At 39.5% G+C, this 21,933-nt stretch overlaps 1 protein-coding gene across 8 annotated transcripts in view; it reads left to right on the top strand.

Moving 5' to 3' along the window:
- The window catches only part of LOC120535915 (galactosylgalactosylxylosylprotein 3-beta-glucuronosyltransferase 1), a 417,892-nt gene that overhangs the window by 356,011 nt on the left and 39,948 nt on the right, over positions 1-21,933 (top strand). For all 8 annotated transcript variants that reach the window (XM_039764102.1, XM_039764100.1, XM_039764096.1 and 5 more), the window contains one exon: positions 19,454-19,750. In XM_039764102.1, coding sequence (XP_039620036.1) covers positions 19,454-19,750 — 297 coding nt within the window. The remainder of the gene's footprint in view (positions 1-19,453; positions 19,751-21,933) is intronic.

The raw sequence follows: 21,933 nt of genomic DNA, 5'->3' as shown, positions 1-21,933 counted from the left end.
AAACACATCCACACACCAAACACAAACCACGGCCCATTTACTGTCACCACTCCACCTGAACTGCATGCCTTCACAGAGTGGGAGGAAACTGGAGCACCCAGAGGAGTGCAACTGGTGAACATGGAGAGAACATTCAAACGCCACACGAGGAGTACCCAAGACATGAACCTTGGTCTCCTTACTGCACCACCACACTGATAAGTGGGTATGGTTCCGTATTTAAAGTGGGATAATATTAATAATTAAAACAGGTCTGAATAACTGTTTTTTTTTTCATTGGTTTTTTGTGTTGATCAAAGGCAAATAAAAACATTAAAAATATAAAAAATAACACGTTTGGCAGACTGTCCATCCATCCATTTTCCAACCCGCTGAATCCGAACACAGGGTCACAGGGGTCTGCTGGAGCCAGTCCCAGCCAACACAGGGCACAAGGCAGGAACCAATCCCGGGCAGGGTGCCAACCCACCGCAGGACACACACAAACTAGGGCCAATTTTTAGAATCGCCAATCCACCTAACCTGCATGTCTTTGGACTGTGGGAGGAAACCGGGCGCCGGAGGAAACCCACGCAGACACGGGGAGAACATGCAAACTCCACGCAGGGAGGACCCGGGAAGCGAACCCAAGTCTCCTAACTGCGAGGCAGCAGCGCTACCACTGCGCCACCGTGCCGCCCTTTGTTTGGCAGACTGAAAAGTGAAAAACAGCAATTTTTCAGCTGTTGCAATAGTTTTGGTGAACTGTCATTCACCCCACCCTAGAACAAAACAGAAACAAAACAAGGGCCTTTATTATATAATTTCTTTCTTTACAGACCCAGAAGCACTTCCAGGTCAGACAGAATACTATAAGAAACAGTGAGGCTACATCCCTAGTGCTCCCCCAGCAGCTCTGGAGGTCCCTGATAGGATATTGTGCTCAAACTACAAGTCCCAAGCTGCCCTGCAGGAATGCCAGCTGGACAATCCATAAAAGTGTGCTACCTGTTTTCAGCTCAGGGGAATATATTGCTGTTGTCTGTTGTCCTCCACTGTGCTTTCAATATTTTGACTTTCTACCCCAAAACAAGTCTCCTGACTCACCATGACCTCCATTACACTGTTAGAGTTACAGTTAGTGTTTTCTAAAATGATGCATTGCTGTGGCACACAAATGATGCATAAGTACCCTTATTTCTACCTCTGTGGTGCAACCAAATACCCTAACCTGGACACGTTTGGGACGTTAGAACATTACAAAGATTTAGATGAGATCAGGGCATTCAATCCATCAGTCCTATCCACTTAATACCTCCACAATAACACCAAATTGAGTTTTGAAGGTCCCAAAAGTCTTACTTTTACCACATTACTTGGTAACGTATTCCATGTGTCTATGGCTCTCTGTGTGAAGGAAAACTGGAGCGCTCAGCTAAAAAAAAATTAATAGAATTTCTTTTGACATGTGTCAGGTGGATTTAAAAAATGTAAAAAAATAAAAAGTTATCTGATACTTTACAAATGTCCTACACCAAGTAAATCGAATACAAGATCATGAGAGGTCCTGGCAGAATTTGAAGCAATGCAGGGGCCAATCATGGAGAACCCTAAACCCCCCTCTGCACAAATTAGTCTCCAACCATTTTTAAAATGAGGAATCCAAAAGCAGAACACCCAAGGGAAAGTCCACTTAGACATGAGAAGAACATGAACACTGGTGACACTGACCAGGCTGACATTTCAGGTACATCTGCTGGACCTGTGAGAATGCTGTGCTAAGCACTGCTTCATATTAGAAGCCATTCTTTGTTTTAATTGATTGACATATTCAGATCTATAATTCCCTTGACAAATATGTATAAAATATTGTCATTTTTAATTTGTAATACTTTGACAGGAACTATTAAATAGCAAACTGTATAGCAATATGAATATGTCGAGACTCAGAGAGTTAGCTCACCCGGACATTTTCAGCCTACCTATAATTTTAATCTTGAAGACAATAGGGCATATTTTACCAATGACAATCTAAATTGAAAACCACAAAAAATGTCATAATATTTCCAGGCCTTCTAATTTAATTTTTATTGCAGGTCTTAAACATTCTATGTCAACAGTTTAAATAATTAAGGTTAATTAGCAGCAAATTAATAGACTGTATAGTCAGCTCCTTTTATTTTAATGAGGCTTATAAAAAAAAAGCCTCCCACTTCCACCAGAAACAATAGGAAGCGTCTCGGATTGGGGGAGGCAGGCGGGTTGGAGAATCACGACAGCGCACATTTCTGGCTGGGTGCCCTGCCACTTATCATCTTTTATTAAACCTTTGTAATAAGCATTGTTTTTATGATAAACCCGGCATGCTGATAAAAGACAGTTCAGCGTTCTGAATAGAAGGAGTCCCTAAAGTTCAAAGTAATATCCAAAAAAAGATGTTGGGCCCATTAGTTTTTAATAAGAGAGTCAATGTTTCCATTAATCTTATGTGTTCTCAACAGAGGCAGAGAAATGCAAAACACAGCTTGGAAAGGAGCAAATTAAAATGCCCTATAAAATATGCATAATATTATGTAAAGAACTGAATGCCGTAGAGCTGAACTCATTAATTATTCAGGTTATGTTTTAAAAAAAATGCTTTTGTTGCCGCTTTAAACCGCGAAGCTTGTTTACTAAGAATATTGATTTATATTCAAATTGACACCCCCCACCACTTCCTTTCCCTTGCTGGCCAAGGATCACTGGGCTATGGGCTTGGCAACTTTTGCCCAGTTGGTTTGATTGCTTTTATTCAGTGCCACAATATTTACTGCCTTTTTATTCAATGTACTTTAATAGCAGAGGATTAGTCTTCATGTATGCTGTTTGATTTTCAGCGTAATGCGCATATAGGAGAGGCTTTCAGTCCGATACTAACCAGTTTACATTACATGGATGGGGTCCGTACAATCTCCCATAGTCATGCATGATTCTAAATTGTCCCAAATGTACGAAGGTGTCAGTGTGTGCATGAAAGTGCCTTGCGATGGACTGGCATCCTAGCCTATGCTCACCAAAGCTGTCACCTTTAATTAGTTCAACTAGATTATTTAAAAAGAAATAGATGGATCAGTAGAATGTTGGCTCTGTCTCTAAAGATCTGCACTGGGATCTGTAAGATTGATGGTTCAAATCCTGTTACTGCCAGCAGGCCCGCTGCCAGGGGGGGACAAATGGGACTCTGGTCCGGGGCCCTAACAGAAGGGGGCCCCATCACGCTTGATTTTTTTAATGCTGATGTTGTGTGTGTAGATATATATTCGGACAATTATTCAAGTTACATGTAATAGAAAAGTTAAATCATTTAGCTTACAACAATACAAGTGAGTGTTTTAATAGCCGCACGCTCCACACAAGTAACAAGTCAAAGGGGGCCGGCAGCGGCACGCTTCTCAAAGACAAAGGAGAGCCGACGCCGATGTCCTTGAGCTTGACGTTGAGTAGTTTGTTTGTTGTACAGGGTACGTGGAAAATGGATTGACTTCGTCGATGTAATTGAATACTTCCATTTCACACACACAGGCGCTGTTCTTTCCCAGACAACAGCAATATTGTTGTGCACTATCGTGGATGTTGACATGTATGGTGTAGCTGAAGTTCGTCTCCGTAGTTTGATAATTCATTCGCTTGGGTGTTTATTGTTGCTTTTAAAGCAGTGACGAGTGTGCGTTGGTTTTGTGTGTATCACTAAAGATTCTGGATCACCCGAATTTTTTAAAAACTTTGAAGTTTGATACAGTAACTTACCATACTGATTGTACACCATGTAGATAACCCTAACCGTTAGTATATATTAAAATGTTCAGATGTTACTCCTATTCATTGCATTGGTATAATTGTACCGTTACACGTTAGATAATACATAGGACTATCTCATTAATGTATTGCTTCAGTTCCACTACGAGCTTCCGTTAGCACTGGCTTTCCTTCTCGCAGTCAAACTTTGATGTGCGAGAAGGCTTAACTCATCAAGTATGGTATTGATAAATGCAGCATTGTCGCTGTCGGATAAACTACATTTCGATCATTTTGTATACGTATTTGAAGGTTTTGGCATGTGGGGACCCGGGGGAAGGCAGAGGGGTCCACACGTACCCAGTTGTCTGGGGCCCAAATATTTCTGGCGGCGGGCCTGCTGCCAGAAGGGATCCTATGCTGTTGAACCCTTGAGCAAGGCCCATAACCTGAAAATTTCTCTGGGGCACTTTACAATGGCTGACCCTGCACTCTGACCCCCAAAGGTCATGTGAAAAGACAATTTCCCCTTAGGGATTAACAAAGTATATCAAATCAAAATCAAAAACTAATGTTCTCCCATCCTCCTTAAGCCTGGCTCTTCTGTATTTTCTTTCAACATAATACCAAAACGTTTTCAGTAACATAGGTCATTCTAGGGCATCCCCATCAAGACAATGGAAATGCAAGCCAAGGTGGTCAGTTAATGATTACAGATGATGTGATCACTTTTAGCTTTCACTTATTCAGCCTGTAGAGAAAAGCCAATCAAAATGACACCTTTTATTGGCTAACTAAAAAGATTACAATATGCAAGCTTTCAAGGCAACTCAGGCCCCTTCTTCAGGCAAGATGTAATACAGAAACTGGAGTTCCCTGTGCTTATATACACACTAGGACAAGAAACAACATTGATAAATCTTTAAATGAAAAATCTTAAATGTAAAAAATTAATAGATTCATTCAGGCTAAGATTAATTTAATAAGAGAGAGAAGAACAATGTATGGTCAAGATCTTTGGATACGATAACTGTCCAACAAAGTCCCTTGAAGTTTGTGATCAGTTTTTCAAAACAATATGGGTCTGTAGACAGGTTATCTGTGTCAGTCTGAGAGATGCAAACAGTCTTCATACCTGGCTATAAAACTCTTGTTTCTATTCAAGCCAAGTGGTAATGTATTAAATTTTAACATGAGTTTAACTTCCCATTCTTTCTCTCTTGCTGTGTTTTGAAGTTGCCCATAAGCTCTGTGACTTTGAAATCCTTCTCACAGTATCCCTGGCTGTTGAAGTGGGCCGCTACAGGAACGTCTGTGTTGCCATGTTTAATGTGGACCCTATGTAAATTCATTCTCTGGCGGAGTGTTTGTCCAGTTTCTCCCACATAGAGTGCAGTGTCAGGACATTTCATGCAGAGAATTAGGTAGACCACATTAGATGATCTGCAGGAAAGTGATAACTTTATGTGATGTTCAAGTCGGCAGTGTGGTATAACTATACGGTCTGTATTGTAAATGTGGGCACACTTTTTACGTCTTTTCTGTAGACAGGGAGATGTGCCTTTTTCTGTTGGTTCATTTAGGGAGCTTCGGACAATTAGTTGCTGAAGGTTTGGTGGTTGTCTGTATGCCAGGAGGGGAGGTTCAGGAAATACATTTTTCAGTAGTTGGTCGTAGTTTAGCATTGGCTGAAGTTCTTTTATAATTTTTCGAAGTGTTTCAAGATGTGGGTTGCAGGTGACAACAAGGGGGATGTGGTTCTTGTTGTCTTTGTTTTTATATTTCAGAAGGTTGTCTCTGGGTATGGCAGTAGCTCTTCTTATTTGAGTGTCTGTTGTTCTAGGGTATGACCTTGTCTGATGAAATCTTGTCTGAACACCTGCAATTGTTGATCCCGGTCTGTGGGGTCTGAGCAAATGCACCACCACCACCTACTCAAAGCATCATGATGCTCCAACAATGATTTATTGATTAAAAGCCAGAAGTCTACGTGACCATCATCATCAAGTCCTTCCGTGAGAACTCTAAATCTAAAGAGGACTGTTTCACTTATGTTAGGTAGAATGCCCAGAGGGGACTGGGCAGTCTAGTGGTCTGGAATCCCTACAGATTTTATTATTTTCTCCAGCCGTCTGGAGTTTTTTTTTTTGTTTGTTTTTTCTGTCCACCCTGGCCATTGGACCTTACTCTTATTCTATGTTAATTAATGTTGACTTATTTTATTTTCTTACTGTGTCTTTAATTTTTCTATTCTTCATTATGTAAAGCACTTTGAGCTACTTTTTGTATGAAAATGTGCTATATAAATAAATGTTGTTGTTGTTGTATTGCTTGGCTAAAAATAATGGAGCGCCTTATATGCTTGGGGTGGAAGCAATCACTTCTTAGGTTGGTCCGTCTGTCTGTTGGTTTGTGAAAAACAGAAGTTACAAGGGTGTTGTCTTTCAGTTGAACGGTGGTGTCAAGGAAGCTGACTTTTGTTTTTGAGTAATTCAGCTTCAGCTTTATGTTGCAGTGAAAAGAATAATATTCATTATGAAAATGGAGGAGGTCCTTCTCACTGGCAGTCCAGGTTATGAAGATGTCATCTATGTAATGGAGATACAACATTGGTTTTAAGATGCACATTGACATGAAATCTTCCTTCAATTTTGCCATAAATAGGTTTGCATAGTGAGGTGCAAACCGACAGCCCATTGCAGTCCCCATTTGTTGCAATCTTGTCCAAAAGAAAATAGATTGTCGGAGTGAATTTTATCATTTCTATTAGTGACTTTGTGAGTAAATCATGTTATCTGAGGTACATTTCACATGCCAATATACCATGACCATGGGGGATGTTTGTGTACAGTGCCTCAGCATCCAGTGTGGCCAGTAAGGTTCCCTCAGGTAAGGGGCCTAAAGCAGACAGTTTTTTTAAGAAGTCAGTGGTGTCCTGGATGTAGCTGGTTGTGTTACAGGTGAGGGATTTAAGGATGTGCGCCACCCAACCTGCAACCTTTTCTGTAAGGGAGCCAATTCCTGAGATGATAGGCCTGCCTGGGTTCCCTTCTTTGTGGATTTTAGAAAGCATGTAGAAGTAACCCATTTTGGGGTTCTCAGGAATTAAACTGCCTACATGATCCCTGATGTCAAGAAGAAAGCTACTTACTATCTTTTTTAGTTCCTTTTTGTAGAGATCTGTTGGGTCTTCTTGCAGTTTGTAATAATACTTGAAAGAGCCTTATCAAGAGAGGTCCTCCTCCCTTATTCTTTTAAGATCTTTATATTTTCTACTTTACACAACAGTATTCACTCTATATAGTGACTAAATCAGTGGAATCTGCCCACAAAACCAGAATATAAGGAAGAGCAAATTCTACAGTGGCAGCAAAAGTATTTCACAGAAAGCTTGCATAACCTTCACAATTCATCATGCACTTCAAGAATTAACTTCAGTGTCAGCTACTACAAATTGTTACATTTCTTAAAACTGTTAGGTTGATTAGGAATACAATATGGGAAACCCTGCACTACCAGAGACAATCTCTGAAAGTGATGAAGGGTCTTAAGGTTGTAAACAATAGAACATTTTAGAACATTAGAAAAAGTTTGACAAGAACAGGCCATTCAGCCGAAGAAAGCTTGACAATTCTAAAAGCCTAATTCCTCCAAAACAACATCAGGTCGAGTTTTGAATGTCCCAAAAGTGCCGTTGTCTACCATACTACTCAGTAACTTATTTCATGTGCCTATGGTTCTCTGTGTGAAGGAAAACATACCTTTAAGTTTCCAAGTGTGTCCCCATGTTCTTGTTGAACTAAGTAGCAGCCTTGATCCAATGTACTCATCCATCCATCCATTATCCAACCCGCTATATCCTAACGACAGGGTCACGGGGGTCTGCTGGAGCCAATCCAAGCCAACACAGGGCGCAAGGCAGGAAACAAACCCCAGGCAGGGTGCCTGCCCACCGCAGAGCGCACACACACACACCAAGGACACACTAGGGACAATTTAGAATCGCCAGTGAACCTAAGCTGCATGTCTTTGGACTGTGGGAGGAAACCCACGCAGACACGGGGAGAACATGCAAACTCCACGCAGGGAGGACCCGGGAAGCAAACCTGAGTCTCCTAACTGCGAGGCAGCAGCACTACCCACTGCGCCACTATGCTGACCATGTACTCATTCATTTCATAATTTAAAACACTTTAATCATGTCACCAGTTAATCCAGGACCTCTATTGATAGCGCTGCAGGAGGAGGACAGAGCAGATCCTCTCTGATTTCAGCCATGCCAGTCACAGATTCTTCACTCTCCTGTCGTCAGGTGCATCCAGGGACAGTTTCTACCCTCAAGCAATCAGGCTACTGAACTGCTGAATACTGAGCACTCTGACCAGTCATTTTAAAAAATACCAGTCACTTTTAGACTTATGTTCTGTACAGAAGCTGAAATGTACATGCATTACACTTCTTACCTTACTTCACAGACATGTAATATTTTACTATGCAATTTACTATACTATTTTATTCTTACTTTTATTATTTTTACTTTTTTTTATTAATGTATTATTGCAATTTGAATAGATTCTGATCCAAGAATTTCATTGCTAATAATTAAGATTCATTGTTATTTGTATATGACAATAATTTTGAAACTTTAAAACCTGAATCTCCCATTTCATTAAACAGCTCCTTCATTTTTTCCTCAGTTTGGGAATCGAGCTAATTGCTCTTCTCCGGTCATCTTAGTCACTCGTGTTCTCACATGTCCTCCAACATTCTAAAAATAGTAAAAGGGCTAATAAAATACTAAGATAACTCCTAAAACGCATACAGTATAGAATCAAACAAAGGACACTCTGCTCAAACTACCCCCAGCAGTCGTATTTTAATTCCTGCATGAATTTGGTTACTGCGTATCAGAAATGCACCAAACTTCACTTGAGCCTCTAAAGAGAGATGCCCTTCTTCAACAGGCAAGAGAGCATAACCTCTTGAGTCTTAAGAAATAAAGACACAGGGACTTACCCGACTCTCAGAGACCTCACAGACAGCAACAAAATAATTTTAGATTACAGATTATTTCAGCCAAACAGCGTAAACTGCATTCAGTTACGTAGGTAAAGTCTATGCTGTATGGGGTTATTATGTTATGGACACACTCTGGAATCACTGTGTATTTTTTCTTTCTATTTTATTAGATACTTTATTGTTTTGTCTCTTTTATGCTTATTACTTTTCTCTTGTTATTTTGTTTACATCATTGTGCTTTCATTTTGTTTGATGCACTGCAAAAAATGAAATCAAAGCAAGTGAAAAGTATTTATATCAAGACATTAAATCTTGTTTTCCTTCTTGTAAGAATTATTAACTTATCAAGTGTGAGCCACTAGGGGGCATACTGCCACCCTAACCTGGCCACAGGCAGGCAGGAGACAGGCTTTGGCACACTACACACGATTATTTACAGTTTTCAAATCAGCACAGCACACACAGTGCACAAACCCCAATAAACTCAGTCCTTTCTTGCTTCCAGTCCTTCTCTCTCCACTCCTCTTCAGGCTTTGTCTTCTCCACCCGACTCTGGCCAACTTATGGAGTGATGCAGCTCCTTTTTATAGGGCACTTGGAAGGACTCCAGGTGCCTAACGAGCTTCTTCCAGACAAACGTCCGGGTGTGGCGGAAGCGTGACCAAATAAGGCCCTGGAAAGGTCCATGCACCCCTTTGTGGTGGCCACGGGTTCCAACAGGGTTGAGCTCCCATGCTCATAGGCCGTGGCCCCATTGGGAACCAAGGAGGCTGCCCTTTATCTGCCCAGGGGAGAAACTGTCCTGATAATACTCTCTCTCCTAGTCCTTCCACACCTTGGGCGTCCTGGCCGGGTAAGGATTCCGGCGCCCCGCCACACAAGAAATATTTTATTTACGATTATTTATCTTACTTTAAGAAACCTTGTCAAGTAAATTTTGCATACCTCATTGGCAGATTTTTTTCTGTTAAATATAAGCAAAACAATTCCCATTTAAAGTTTTTTGTCTAGTTTTTGCATATGCATTTTTTTGCATTTTCTATGGACAACATTTTTGCTGTATTTGTCATGATGCCACTATGCTATTTATGCTAATCATCATATTGCTAGTCATGTAGTTCAAGTGGTTCATGACCTTTAGATGTCATTACAGCGCCCCATGATAGTTGTTAGTTACATATTTATCATTATACAGTAGTTACAGTTGGACCTTATTTTGTCATGTCTTTCAACTCGGACTTTTAGTTAGTGTTTTGGTTTTGTCACTAATGCTTCCTTTGTCTTCCTGGAATCTGACCACTGTTTCATTGCCTGAATATTTGTTTGTGGCTTCAAAAACACTCTTTATCTGCTTTTCCTACTTAAACTTTTATTTCACCATTTGCCTCAACTATACATCAATTACTGAATGATTAAAACCAAAAAAAAACTTCCAACAATAAATGCCAGTCCTCATTCAGGCGTGTTGAACTCCAGTCCTGGAGGGCCGCAGTGGCTGCAGGTTTTCATTCTAACCATCTTCTTAATTAGTGACCAGTTTTTGATGCTAATTAACTTATTTAGCCTTAGCTTTAATTAGCTTGACTCAGGCCCCTTAGTTGCTTTTTCCATAATTAGTAATGAGACATAAAACAAGCAGGACATGACCGGCTCACCTGTACCCGTCAAACAAAATCTGAAAATAAAGATGAAGGTCTCAGTAAGGTTGATCCCTCAGGTTACCAAAACATTGTAGGAGTTCTTAGAAAAAAACAGAATATCAACAGTTTTGGAAATGTCTGCTGTGGCAAAAAGAGAGCAGCAACAGGCCATGGAATTGAATAACGGGTTTAGTTAACAGCAAGAATCAGCTTCTCATTAAGGAACTGGTTGGAGTTTGAAGCCCCAATTTAGCTGCTCATCTTTCATGTCTCATTTCTGTTTGGCTGTCATTTAATGAAGAAAAGAAAATATTCAAAAGACTTAATCCTTAAAAACAGGGCTATTAAAATAGAGGGAAAAGAAGTTAATTACCAATGAAAACAGGACACTGATTAGGAAAAGGGTTAGAAAGAAAACCTGCACCCACTGCGGCCCTCCAGGCCTGGAGTTTGACCCCCTGTGTCATAGGTCTATCATATCTTTTTCAGCATTGACATATTGAAATTACTTTCATATTTATCTGCTGGTTACTTTCATATTTGTACAAAGTTTTGTTAATAAGATTTTAATTTTGCTTTTATTTTTCTTTTGGATGTTGCATATGGTTGCGTCACATTTTTCCAGGTCACTCGGTTGGTGGCATGGAATGCTATTGATACAGCTTAGGAAGCAGTGTGCGCATCTCACTTTGTGACCAAATCAACATCATTTTATAAAAGGACTAGGGTAAAAACTGTAAGTCTTCTGTTCTTCAAAATGAAAAAAGAAAATATTTGCTGTTATTTTCTAAAGCAATCAGATCAATTTAAGAATTACAGGATTTTAAACTTTGACTGCTTTTAGATTTTGAGTTTTGGTTTCACAATTTTGCTGTTTAAATGTTGATCTTTGTCTGTCTTCTGGTTTTAAATTAGTTTCACATTTCATTTTACTCTCTCATTTGGGGATACAGTTCACTGATTATTTAAATTATTTAACTCTGAATATACTATATTTGATGGTTGTCATGAAGATGATGTAACAATATTATGATAAAAACATACTTTGGAACCAGTTGTATTCACTGCAGGTTGCAACTAGTATTTCTAAAATCTCAGAAATTCTGGACAGCTGGCCTGAGGGAATACAGGTAGCTAGGACATGAACAGAGCACAACTGAACAAAAAGCTGAAGTGAAGGGTGGGTTGTGCCTGAGCAGTTTCATTGGCAAATGGAAGTTTCCAGAAGGTGTGACAGGATATATGGAGCCACAATAAGTGGAGCCTTGCTTACTACAGACCCTCTCTCTGCCATTTTTCCATCCATTGAGGAAAAGATCGAGTCTCTCTTGGCAGCCATATGTCTTCCTGACCCTATGCAGACAATTAGCTGGCTAAGAAGCAAAATCGATTGTAACTACAAGTTTATAAATCGCCTGAGACTACACATCTAGCACTATCACGTTGTATGGTTTGCACAGCCATGTTCTATTTGCTTTTTGTTTATGGCACTAGTTATAATATTTGAACTGTAAAACTTTCTATAATACCTCAAATAATGTGCAACGTCTCTCCTGCCTGTTCTGGTATGCTAACTAATTGACTGCGGCTACAGTTGTCAAAAGAAGGGGCGAGTGCTCAACTGCAGTACCTAAAGTGTGGTAAGAGTATGAGGCATTCTTTGAAGGTTTAAAGGTCTACATAATAAAGACAATAAATGTGGACGAGGGTCACCCTAGGACCCTATCATGAAAAAAAGGTGTCCACCTATAACATTAGATCCTCATTTATAACCATAGTGGTCCTTTTGCTGTTTCAGGAGAGTATCCCTTTACTCGGTTTATACACAAAAAAATTCCACAAAGATTAAGAGTAGCTTTGTCCTCCCTGTGCTTGGCTGCTTATTTTAAACATTAATCTTAATATTTTACACCAGTAGTATGTGTTCTGGCTCTTTAAAGTAGTTTTTATATATTAGTATAACTAAACAGAAGTATGGTGGTGCAATGGATTGTGCTGATGTCTCAGACATTCCAACTCCTGCACTTGGGCATACTCTGTGTGGAGTTTGCTCCTTCTCCTTATACCTATATACCGTATTTACTTGTGTACCACGCACCCTCGTGTAAGACGTGCACCCTAATTTTTACAAGAAAATCGCGAAAATTATTTTGCCTCGTGTACGACACATGTTGTGATTGTATAGGAAGTGTTTATAGAGAGAGAGCGCTCAAGCAAGCGAGCGAGAGAGGGAGAGCGTGAGTACGCAAGCAAGCGAGCAAGAGAGGGAGAGTGCCAGTGTGCGAGCAAGCGAGCGAGAGAGGGAGAGCGTGAGTACGCGAGCAAGTGAGCGAGAGAGGGAGAGCGAGAGAGGGTGAGCGTGAGTCGAGAGCGCCAGCGAGCAAGCGAGCGAGAGAGGGAGAGCGCCAATGTGCGAGCAAGCGAGCGAGAGAGCCCAAGCAGAGGAAGTAAACATTACAGAATTACATTTCCTCGTCTATGATGCATACCTGATTTTCTAATGCTAATTTTCATGAAAAAATGTGCGCATGGTACACGCGTAAATACCGTAGGTTTTTTTCCCACATCCTTAAATATGTGTAGCTTATGGTAATTGGTCACTCCAAACTTGTAGTATGTGGTTCTGTGCTTGAATGGGTTGTGTAATGAACTGCCTTGCATCCAGTGCCACTGGAGTGAACTCCAGACTTGCCATGACCCCAAGTTTGGTTAATCAAATTTGAGAGTGTAATGTTAAGTTACTCATATCTACACTATATTTTTACTTATCCAGTTTCCATTGTTTTCTTTTGAACAGACACAATTTCTGCCATAACAATCTAGGTTTCATATTGGAATAACACTGAGGTAGTGGACTTGGACCTCACGTTAACTCTCTGCTACCTGGCTGTAGGGAGTTTCATGTAAATCTTAAAAGATTTCTTTAGGGATTCAAAAGACTGATCTTTCATTGCTAGTTCAAGCTTTGTCCTCTTAGTAACAGGTTCTTAAAACTTTTAATTAGAAGGCACAAATAGGAAAATCAATATCATTCTGGGACCCAAGAAGATTATAATTATTATAATGGTAGCAAACATTTGCATTTACATTTACAATGGATTGATTTTGAGGCATCGGGTAACCAAATTCGCACATACTGGTGTAGGAAGTTTGAGAGAATGGGAAAAGTTATGTGGACCACACACAAACATCATACAGACTGGAAGGTGAGACCTTTTTTCACTTTCATTTCTAAAGTAGTCAGTCCTCCTGAATTGATTAATGCCCTGCACTCAATGCTGTTGGAACTAGCTGACTGCAGACCTGTTTTAATCTGCGTGAGTGAGTAATGAATGAATGATTAATAAATATGCTTTGGAGTAAAAAATATAAATGTAAAAAGGGATAAAATCCAAATTAAAAAACTACTTTCCTAATCCAACCATAGTTCTTTTTAAACATTTACATTTAAGTCAATGAAAGTCTTAATTATGATATTTTGAATGACCGTTTTTTCTTGCATACACCAAATTTGTTGTTAGCAAGCTATGTTGTGCTAATTAAGGTGGATCAGTCTGCCAATATCTCCTTCTTGACATGACACATTTGCTTGTTATGTGACAGCCATGGATATCTGGCATCTTAAAAGTATTCAAGCAGTAACATCTGACATCTACCCTTCAAAGATATGGGAACAATAGAGACAGTGAAAAGGTCATTTAGCCCTTTCAGACTGCTTCTTTAGGCCTAATTAGTTGTCTTGCTGTTTCTTTAGGCCACAGTCTTTCTTATTGCCTTCCCAATTACTAACACCTGCGTTTGTCACTTTGTACTTCAGCCTAACAAATTAGTGATACAAAAACAAAAATGTCTTCTTTAACTTAATTAAGTACAGAGAGTATCAGAAGAATTCTGTAAGCACCTCCATGGTGGATCACCAACATGCCCACTTTGGATTGGATCCTGGGCTCTGTTCCATGCTTTACTTGTTTAATATTTCTAGCTAGGTGGAAGTATGGATGCCATCTTACTGACTACTGTAGTTTTTTAGCAGGTTAATGAAGAGTACTGTATATGCTATTTTGAAAATTATGAGGTGCCATTGGATTGATTATAGGAAGTTACAATCCACACCCTTACACACTAGTGCACGTAGCTGTATGTGAATCTTCCACAATTATAAAGCTGCTTGATTTCCTGATTATGTGCAATTCATCACACTTTGCCTAAATACCTGTATAAATTAAAATCAGAACATTAGTTTAGATTAGATAAACATTACTAATCCTGAGGGAAAGTTTAGATGCATACAACAGCAGAAACATAAAAACAAAGATACAGACTCACTGGGCAAATAATACAATCAATCAATCAATCAATTAATAAATGCATGTGGTGCATTCATTGCAAAATGAACTTAAAAGAGTTACAGCATTTAGTTTGGTGGGCTGGCAGAAAGCACTGAATTGCCTGATAGAAGCAGGCAGAAAACCCCCAGTTTCTTAGCACACCATGGTGGAGGAATGAAGCTGTGGCTAAAAGTGTCCCAGGACAGCACCTCCTTCAGGGGTTACAAGGGAATTTTCATGATGGCATCCAATTTTGGGACTGTTAGCAACAGCTTTCAGTGTGTCCAGGGTCGCAACACTTTAGGTGTAACAAATAGTATGAGCAAAAGTGTAGAATATTGTTTGGTATAAATTTTAGTCACAAAAGTAACTTCATATTTGCACTATTTCATTTTTTTTACTGTTAACAACTTTTTGATATAATATGGGGCATTTTACAGAATGTTACATTATGTGTTTATTTGTTCAATTTTTTTGTGTGGGGTTGTGGGATGATGATATCCTGCACATCAGATCATTGATTTGAATCTTTTGGCTTTTTCTTACACCTACATAATCTGTAGATTAGCTAGGCTCGTCTGGAATGATTAGTGTGAATGGTGACTAGTGATTAATTGAGAGAGGATAAATTGGATGGCTTTAAACAACAGTATTGATTGGTGCCCTATAAAGTTTTTTTTTTTCCATAGTAAAAGTCACTTTTATTTAATTCCACTGTGTCCCTTGTACTGCAATCACCTGGTACTGTTTCAAGAAAAAGATTTCCTAGTTGCCTGGATATTCAATAAAATAAAGTATAATTACAGTCTGCTCCAGTACATGAGTATGGTGTATGGTGACCTTGAAATATAACTGAGCGTGTCTTTGCATAGATAGATAGTGTCAGGGATGCCAGGGGCCATGACCCGACCGGGACACCATGAGGGACCGGATGTGGGTCTGTGCCCACCCTGGATCACGTGGGGGTCGCCTTCCTGGTTGCTCTGGGGGCCACGGGTACAAGGCATGAAAGCTCCACCCTGTAGGGGCCCGTGGTCACAGCCAGGAGGCGCCCCAATGCCTTGGGGACCTGTTACCCCAGCACTTCCACCACACCAGGAAGTGCTGGGGGGAAGAATTAGGACGGCGCCCGGAGAGCTGCCAGGAGGACAGCCAGCACTTCCACCACACTGGGGCGTGGCTAGAGGAGGAATTCCGGGAACACCTGGGGCTCACCCGGGTCCTGTATAAAAGGGGCCGTCTCCCTTCATTCGAGGCTGAAGTCGGGAGGAGGAAGGACGAAGCAAGAGAGGAGAGTGTGGAGGCGGCCCGAGAAGAAGGCATTGTGGCCAGGACTGAGATTGTTGGGGTATTGTGCACAACTGGGTCTGTGTGACCATTGAACTTATTGTAAATATTGTAAAATAAACGTGTGGTGGTTGATAAACAACATGTCCGCCTGTCTGTGTCTGGGCCGGGTTCACAATAGATAGATAGATAGATAGATAGATAGATAGATAGATAGATAGATAGATAGATAGATAGATAGATAAGGCACTATTACATAGATAGATAGATAGATAGATAGATAGATAGATAGATAGATAGATAGATAGATAGATAGATAGATAGATATGGCACTATTACATAGATAGATAGATAGATAGATAGATAGATAGATAGATAGATAGATAGATAGATAAGGCACTATTACATAGATAGATAGATAGATAGATAGATATGGCACTATTACATACATAGATAGATAGATAGATAGATAGATAGATAGATAGATAGATAGATAGATAGATAGATAGAACAAATTAAATAAACCATAATGTTAATAAATAAAAACATTTTTCAAAACTAATAACATACTCCAAATAATAAATATACCTCTACATGATTCAAACATTTACTTTGAACTTAGATAAAAAATGTCTCAAGTACAAGAAACGTATAAAGTCTCCACACTTTAACAGTGAGGCACATGCATTACAGAGAGCTTACCTTTGCCAACTTGCTAACTTGTAAAAAAAAAAAAACACATCAGATCTACACTTCCATAATATGTATCCATCGATACAATCATAAAACAAACAAATAACACATCCACACGTTTCTTACACCTCCATAATCTGTAGATTAGCTAGACTGGCCTGGAATGATTAGTGTGAATTAGTGTGACTGGGGACTAGTGATCTGCAGCTGGATCAATTCGTTGTTCAAAATGAAATAACTCGTCAATAATGTAACAGTCCTCAGGAAACAATGAGATCTTAGCGTCAACATGACTGTGCTGCATACTTTAAATAAGACCATGAAGTGCCTCCTGCGCATCCATCTGGCATGCCATCTTCTGAAACAAAAGGCTCCGCTCAAAACCAATTAATTATGCCTCATCCTGTTTAAAATTTCTTTGTGGTCGCAGTAAGTGTTCTCCCATATAGTATCACCACTCTACAAAGAACAAGACCAATTATGTCATTAGCTTGTAAACAGAGATCCTTGTGAATGGGATGGCTTGATGTACTGCAAACTCAGTAGTAAACAGTTAATGTGACAAGGTAAGTATTTTGACTAATTGTCCCAATTTTGAAAGTGTCATATTATTTGACAAGGTACACATTGGAAATGAAATAGTTTGATTTTTTTCTAAATTTCTACTGATTTGTTTTTCATCTTTTTCTTGGACTTTTTGGTTCAAGGGTTTTGAAAGTTGATGAATCTTATTGTGATGACAGTTTTTTAAGATACTTCTGTAAAGACAAATTTTTACATATTATACTCATTGCCATTTTGTTTTCCTGTGAGTGTCACTATTGTGGGTTTGATTGCTAGCCACATTACTATGTAGGACAACCAGAGGGCACAACCTGTGATGGCACAGATTAGAAAGTATATAGATCAGCTCAATAACTTCACAGTTATCCGGGTTTGTGAAGAGAAACCTCAATTATTACATGTGCATTTTTTATTTAACACTACTGGTTTTCTTCTGATTTTAACAAAGTCTCTTCCAACTAACGACATCACTTCCATGGAGATACAATAAATGAAATTGAATAGAATCAAAATACCATTGTAAGTGGTCATATTATAGTATTAATATGTTATAATTACTGTATTTCATCCATCCATCCATTATCCAACCCGCTATATCCTAACTACAGGGTCACGGGAGCCAATCCCAGCCAACACAGAGCGCAAGGCAGGAAACAAACCATGGGCAGGGCACACCCACACACCCACACACCAAGCACACAGTAGGGACAATTTAGGATCGCCAATGCACCTAACCTGCATGTCTTTGGACTGTGGGAGGAAACCAGAGCACCCGAAGGAAACCCACGCAGACACAGGGAGAACATGCAAACTCCACGGAGGGAGGACCCAGGAAGTGAACCTGGGTCTCCTAACTGCAAGGCAGCAGCGCTACCCGCTGCGCCACCGTGCCGTCCCTGCTGTATTTTAATAAATATTAGTTTATGTGATTTATACATTATGCTCATGTTAGGTTAGGTTAGCTTAGGGTAGGTTACATCAGGTCAGGTCTATACTTAATGCATTGTCGGCAAAATGACCCAAAAGCACATCCCTGCGTGCTGCTGGCATGTGGTTAGGTTTTCTCTAAACTGCACATGGAGTGGAGCAATGCAGACATGGTGCCTTGTATCCAAAGTCAGCATGGCAAAAATTAAATTACACACAAAGGCATCAACGCTCTTAATGATGGACTGAACAGAACCATATGCCATCATTAAGCAAGACTCAACCGTACTTTACGCTTCTCAACAGATCAACCTTGATTTTTGATTAACAAACCTTGCCTGAATTCTAACAATATTTCTTCTCCTGATCGATCTTCCAATCGATTCTTTCTTCAGCAGAATAGGAAAGTACTGATTCTAAGGTTCTGGTCAGTGTTTTAGTCACATATGTAGGCAATAAATCTTACAAATGTATTAATTGAAATATAAAACAAAGTGCACCTGATCTTACCGAGCTTCACTGTCAAAGCTTGCAACCCCAATAGAAGATAAACTTGTGGATATCTAGTGTAAATGAATAACAGCCATCCAGATGGAAATCAAGGAGCACTTCTTCACACAAAATGTGATAGGACTCTGAGCTGACTTATTGAGTTACTGTATGTTCTGTAATTGAACTAACTTAATGTTATAGAAAGCAACGTTATGTTACATGTTGATATCCATCAAATGCAAATGGTTAAATCCTGTTTGTAAAAATGTCATGTCATCTAATAAATTGATTTAATCCAGACTGTGCTTATACATATCTCATCAACAGAAAATTTGACCATTAGTAGTCTTCTTCTTGATGAATTCTGAGATTGCTCTGTCTTGAATAGACCTTTCCTGAGCTGTATCCTTATGACCTTTGTCCAACTCATAATTCCCTTTTTGTTACCTTACATATTTTAATAACAAGATTACTCTGTTGATAATAAACACCTTCATTTGTGTCTAACGAAACTCTTCTTCACTCTTCTACAAATTAATAAAAGCCACACTTCTTTGCCTGTAGACATTCCACACATCGTGTCACACCATATTTCATGAGACAATTCTAACAACCTTACCCACCAATGTCTTAAACTCCCATCATCAAACTCCTCACATGAAAGTATCTCTTCATATATAAGAAAACTAAAATATTGACAACTTTCAGAATGTATCAGATGGTCTAATCAAGCTGATTTTGTCTTTGCAGATGAGGTCAACCAGGAAAGTTTCTGTGTGGCCAGTAGCATTTGTAGGTGGCCTTCGGTACGAGTCACCCAAAGTCAATGCAGCAGGCAAAGTGTATGGCTGGAAGACAGTATTTGACCCACATCGGCCATTTGCCATCGACATGGCAGGTTTCGCTGTCAACCTCCGACTAATCCTTCTGAAACCCCAGGCCTACTTCAAGTTGCGTGGTGTTAAAGGTGGCTACCAGGAAAGCAGCCTGTTGCGGGAGCTGGTGACACTGAATGATCTTGAACCCAAAGCTGCCAATTGCACTAAGGTAAGTAGCTTAATTGATAAAATTATTGTTTCCTATTCCCACAAACCCTCTCCAATATATATTCTCAAATGTAATTTCAGCAAAAACATTCAAAATGTTCTGAATGGTACTACAGGATTCTCTGACACATAGGCAAAGCCTGTGCATAGAGTGCAGTCCATACACGGGGTCCTCGGGTTACGACACAGTTCCGTTCCTACAACAGTGATGTAACCTGAATTTTGGTGTAAGTCGAAACACACTCTAGCCTAAGTAACTTACCTATCTTAACACATTTGCAAAATCATAAATCTAGAACATAAAAATACAAAATCTAGGACTCAGAAAAAGGAAAAGGACATAAATATACTGTACTGTACACTGTACTGTAGTAACAGAAGAAATGATTGAAAAAAAATCCTTACCTTTATTCCTTCTCATGTCTCAATTTTTTAAAGTTTTTATTGGAGTGTTGTAAACTCGAAACGTTGCATGTCGAAACGTTGTAACCCGAGGACCCCCTGTACAGAAATAAATTCTGGGACTATGAAGTGCGAGTGTTATAACTGGCTCGGAAAACAGAATGCTCTCAGACAATAATGTGTCTCATGAAAAGCAAGAGTAATCACCACGATCTAAAACTATGACTCTCCTATGTGGTGATTACCCAATTTCTGATGTACCTGAAAGGGGGTTGATAATGGTCTATAGTGTTAGGAAAGTGTAAAAGAGAAGTTACCTGGCTTAAAGGTCCTTTGCACTTTCCACTTGGCTTGCGTATTTAGAGAGATGCACACTCAGAGACACTTAGAAATTTGGGGTGCCAATTAGGAGCCCTGCCAGGCAAACAGAAGGGTAGATAACACAGGAGCAGTATTATATATGACTCCCTTTAGTTCTTCTGACCAAAGTTCAGGGGCATATTACGCCCGAGCTGAACATCGGCAGCATCCAGAGGCAATTTGATAGTCCAAAGGAACTAAATGAACTGATCATAGTAGACAGAAAAAAGGTCCATCATGAGCAGGAATGCGGTTGCAGTAATGAAGAGACATAACAACTCAGAATGGCTGCTATTAGGATTCAATCGGACTTCGTCTTCTACATTCTTCATGGCCTTAATTCTGGATGCAATGTAGCAACACTTTGAATGCTGAAACTAAATGTTAGTAAGATTAACATTAAGAAATGGGAAGAACCCCCTTATAGGTTTGCACTAGCATTGTGTCCTATGTAACCTTATAAAAGCCATTTGTTTAATTATTGTGTTCTTGGCTTGTTTAGTGACATTGTCTTTCATTTAAGCATCAAATAAGACAACTGTGACTATAACAAGAGAAACATTGTAGAATGTGCAGTATGCATGTCTTTGTGGAATGGAAAGGAAAACCCATTTTACACTTGGAAAAAAACGAAGGTGCTTGGGATTCAAATGCATCAGCACTAACCCGTGTCCTTTTTAATTTCCATTATGTCTGCTGTGTAACCAGTCTGCAAGAACTCATAAGGAAAAAATGGTTTGATTAGCCTTTGAAGTACCTGGATGCAATGTGCTATATTAAATTATTTCCACTATAAAGACAATAAAAGTTCTTAAAAAAGAAAAAAGAATGGAAACATGTTACCAAAACAACCACGTGTAATATATTTCAGTTGCTTAACACAGTAAGTGACTTTTCCAGCGATTTTCAGTCATAGTCGTTCTTTACACAATCTTAGCGAGTCAGAGGCTTTTGGCCATATGCATTACATGAAGATGGCCATGAAGCTGGTATTGCATAATGTGACATGCCCTGCAAATCACTCCAAGCACACACTTAAAATAATGGTTCTTTAATGGCTCTTTATGGTTCTTTGCTGGGTTGTGTGGTTCCTCCATTTCATTCTGAGAAGATTTCTTTGCATATGAAGTTGGTTATTTGTGCATTGAAAAAAACTCCAAATGAATAGAAAAAAAAATTGAAAATCTTTAATGTAAATTTGGACAGATGGGAGACAAAGTCAGAGAGGCAAGATTGCATTGATTTGAACATATGCAGAGGAGAGATGCTGGGTATATTGGGAAAAGGATGTTAAAGATAGAGCTGTTAGTTAAGAGGAAAAGAGGAAGGCCTATGAGAAGGTTTATGGATGTAGTGTGAGAGGACATGCAGGTGATGGGTGTGATAGAGCAAGATGTAGAGGACAGAAAGGTATGGAAGAAG

Source organism: Polypterus senegalus, chromosome 9 (genome assembly GCF_016835505.1).
Source record: "Polypterus senegalus isolate Bchr_013 chromosome 9, ASM1683550v1, whole genome shotgun sequence".
In the NCBI taxonomy this organism is placed as follows: Eukaryota; Metazoa; Chordata; class Cladistia; order Polypteriformes; family Polypteridae; genus Polypterus; species Polypterus senegalus.
This window is presented reverse-complemented; position numbering and strand designations above follow the sequence as displayed.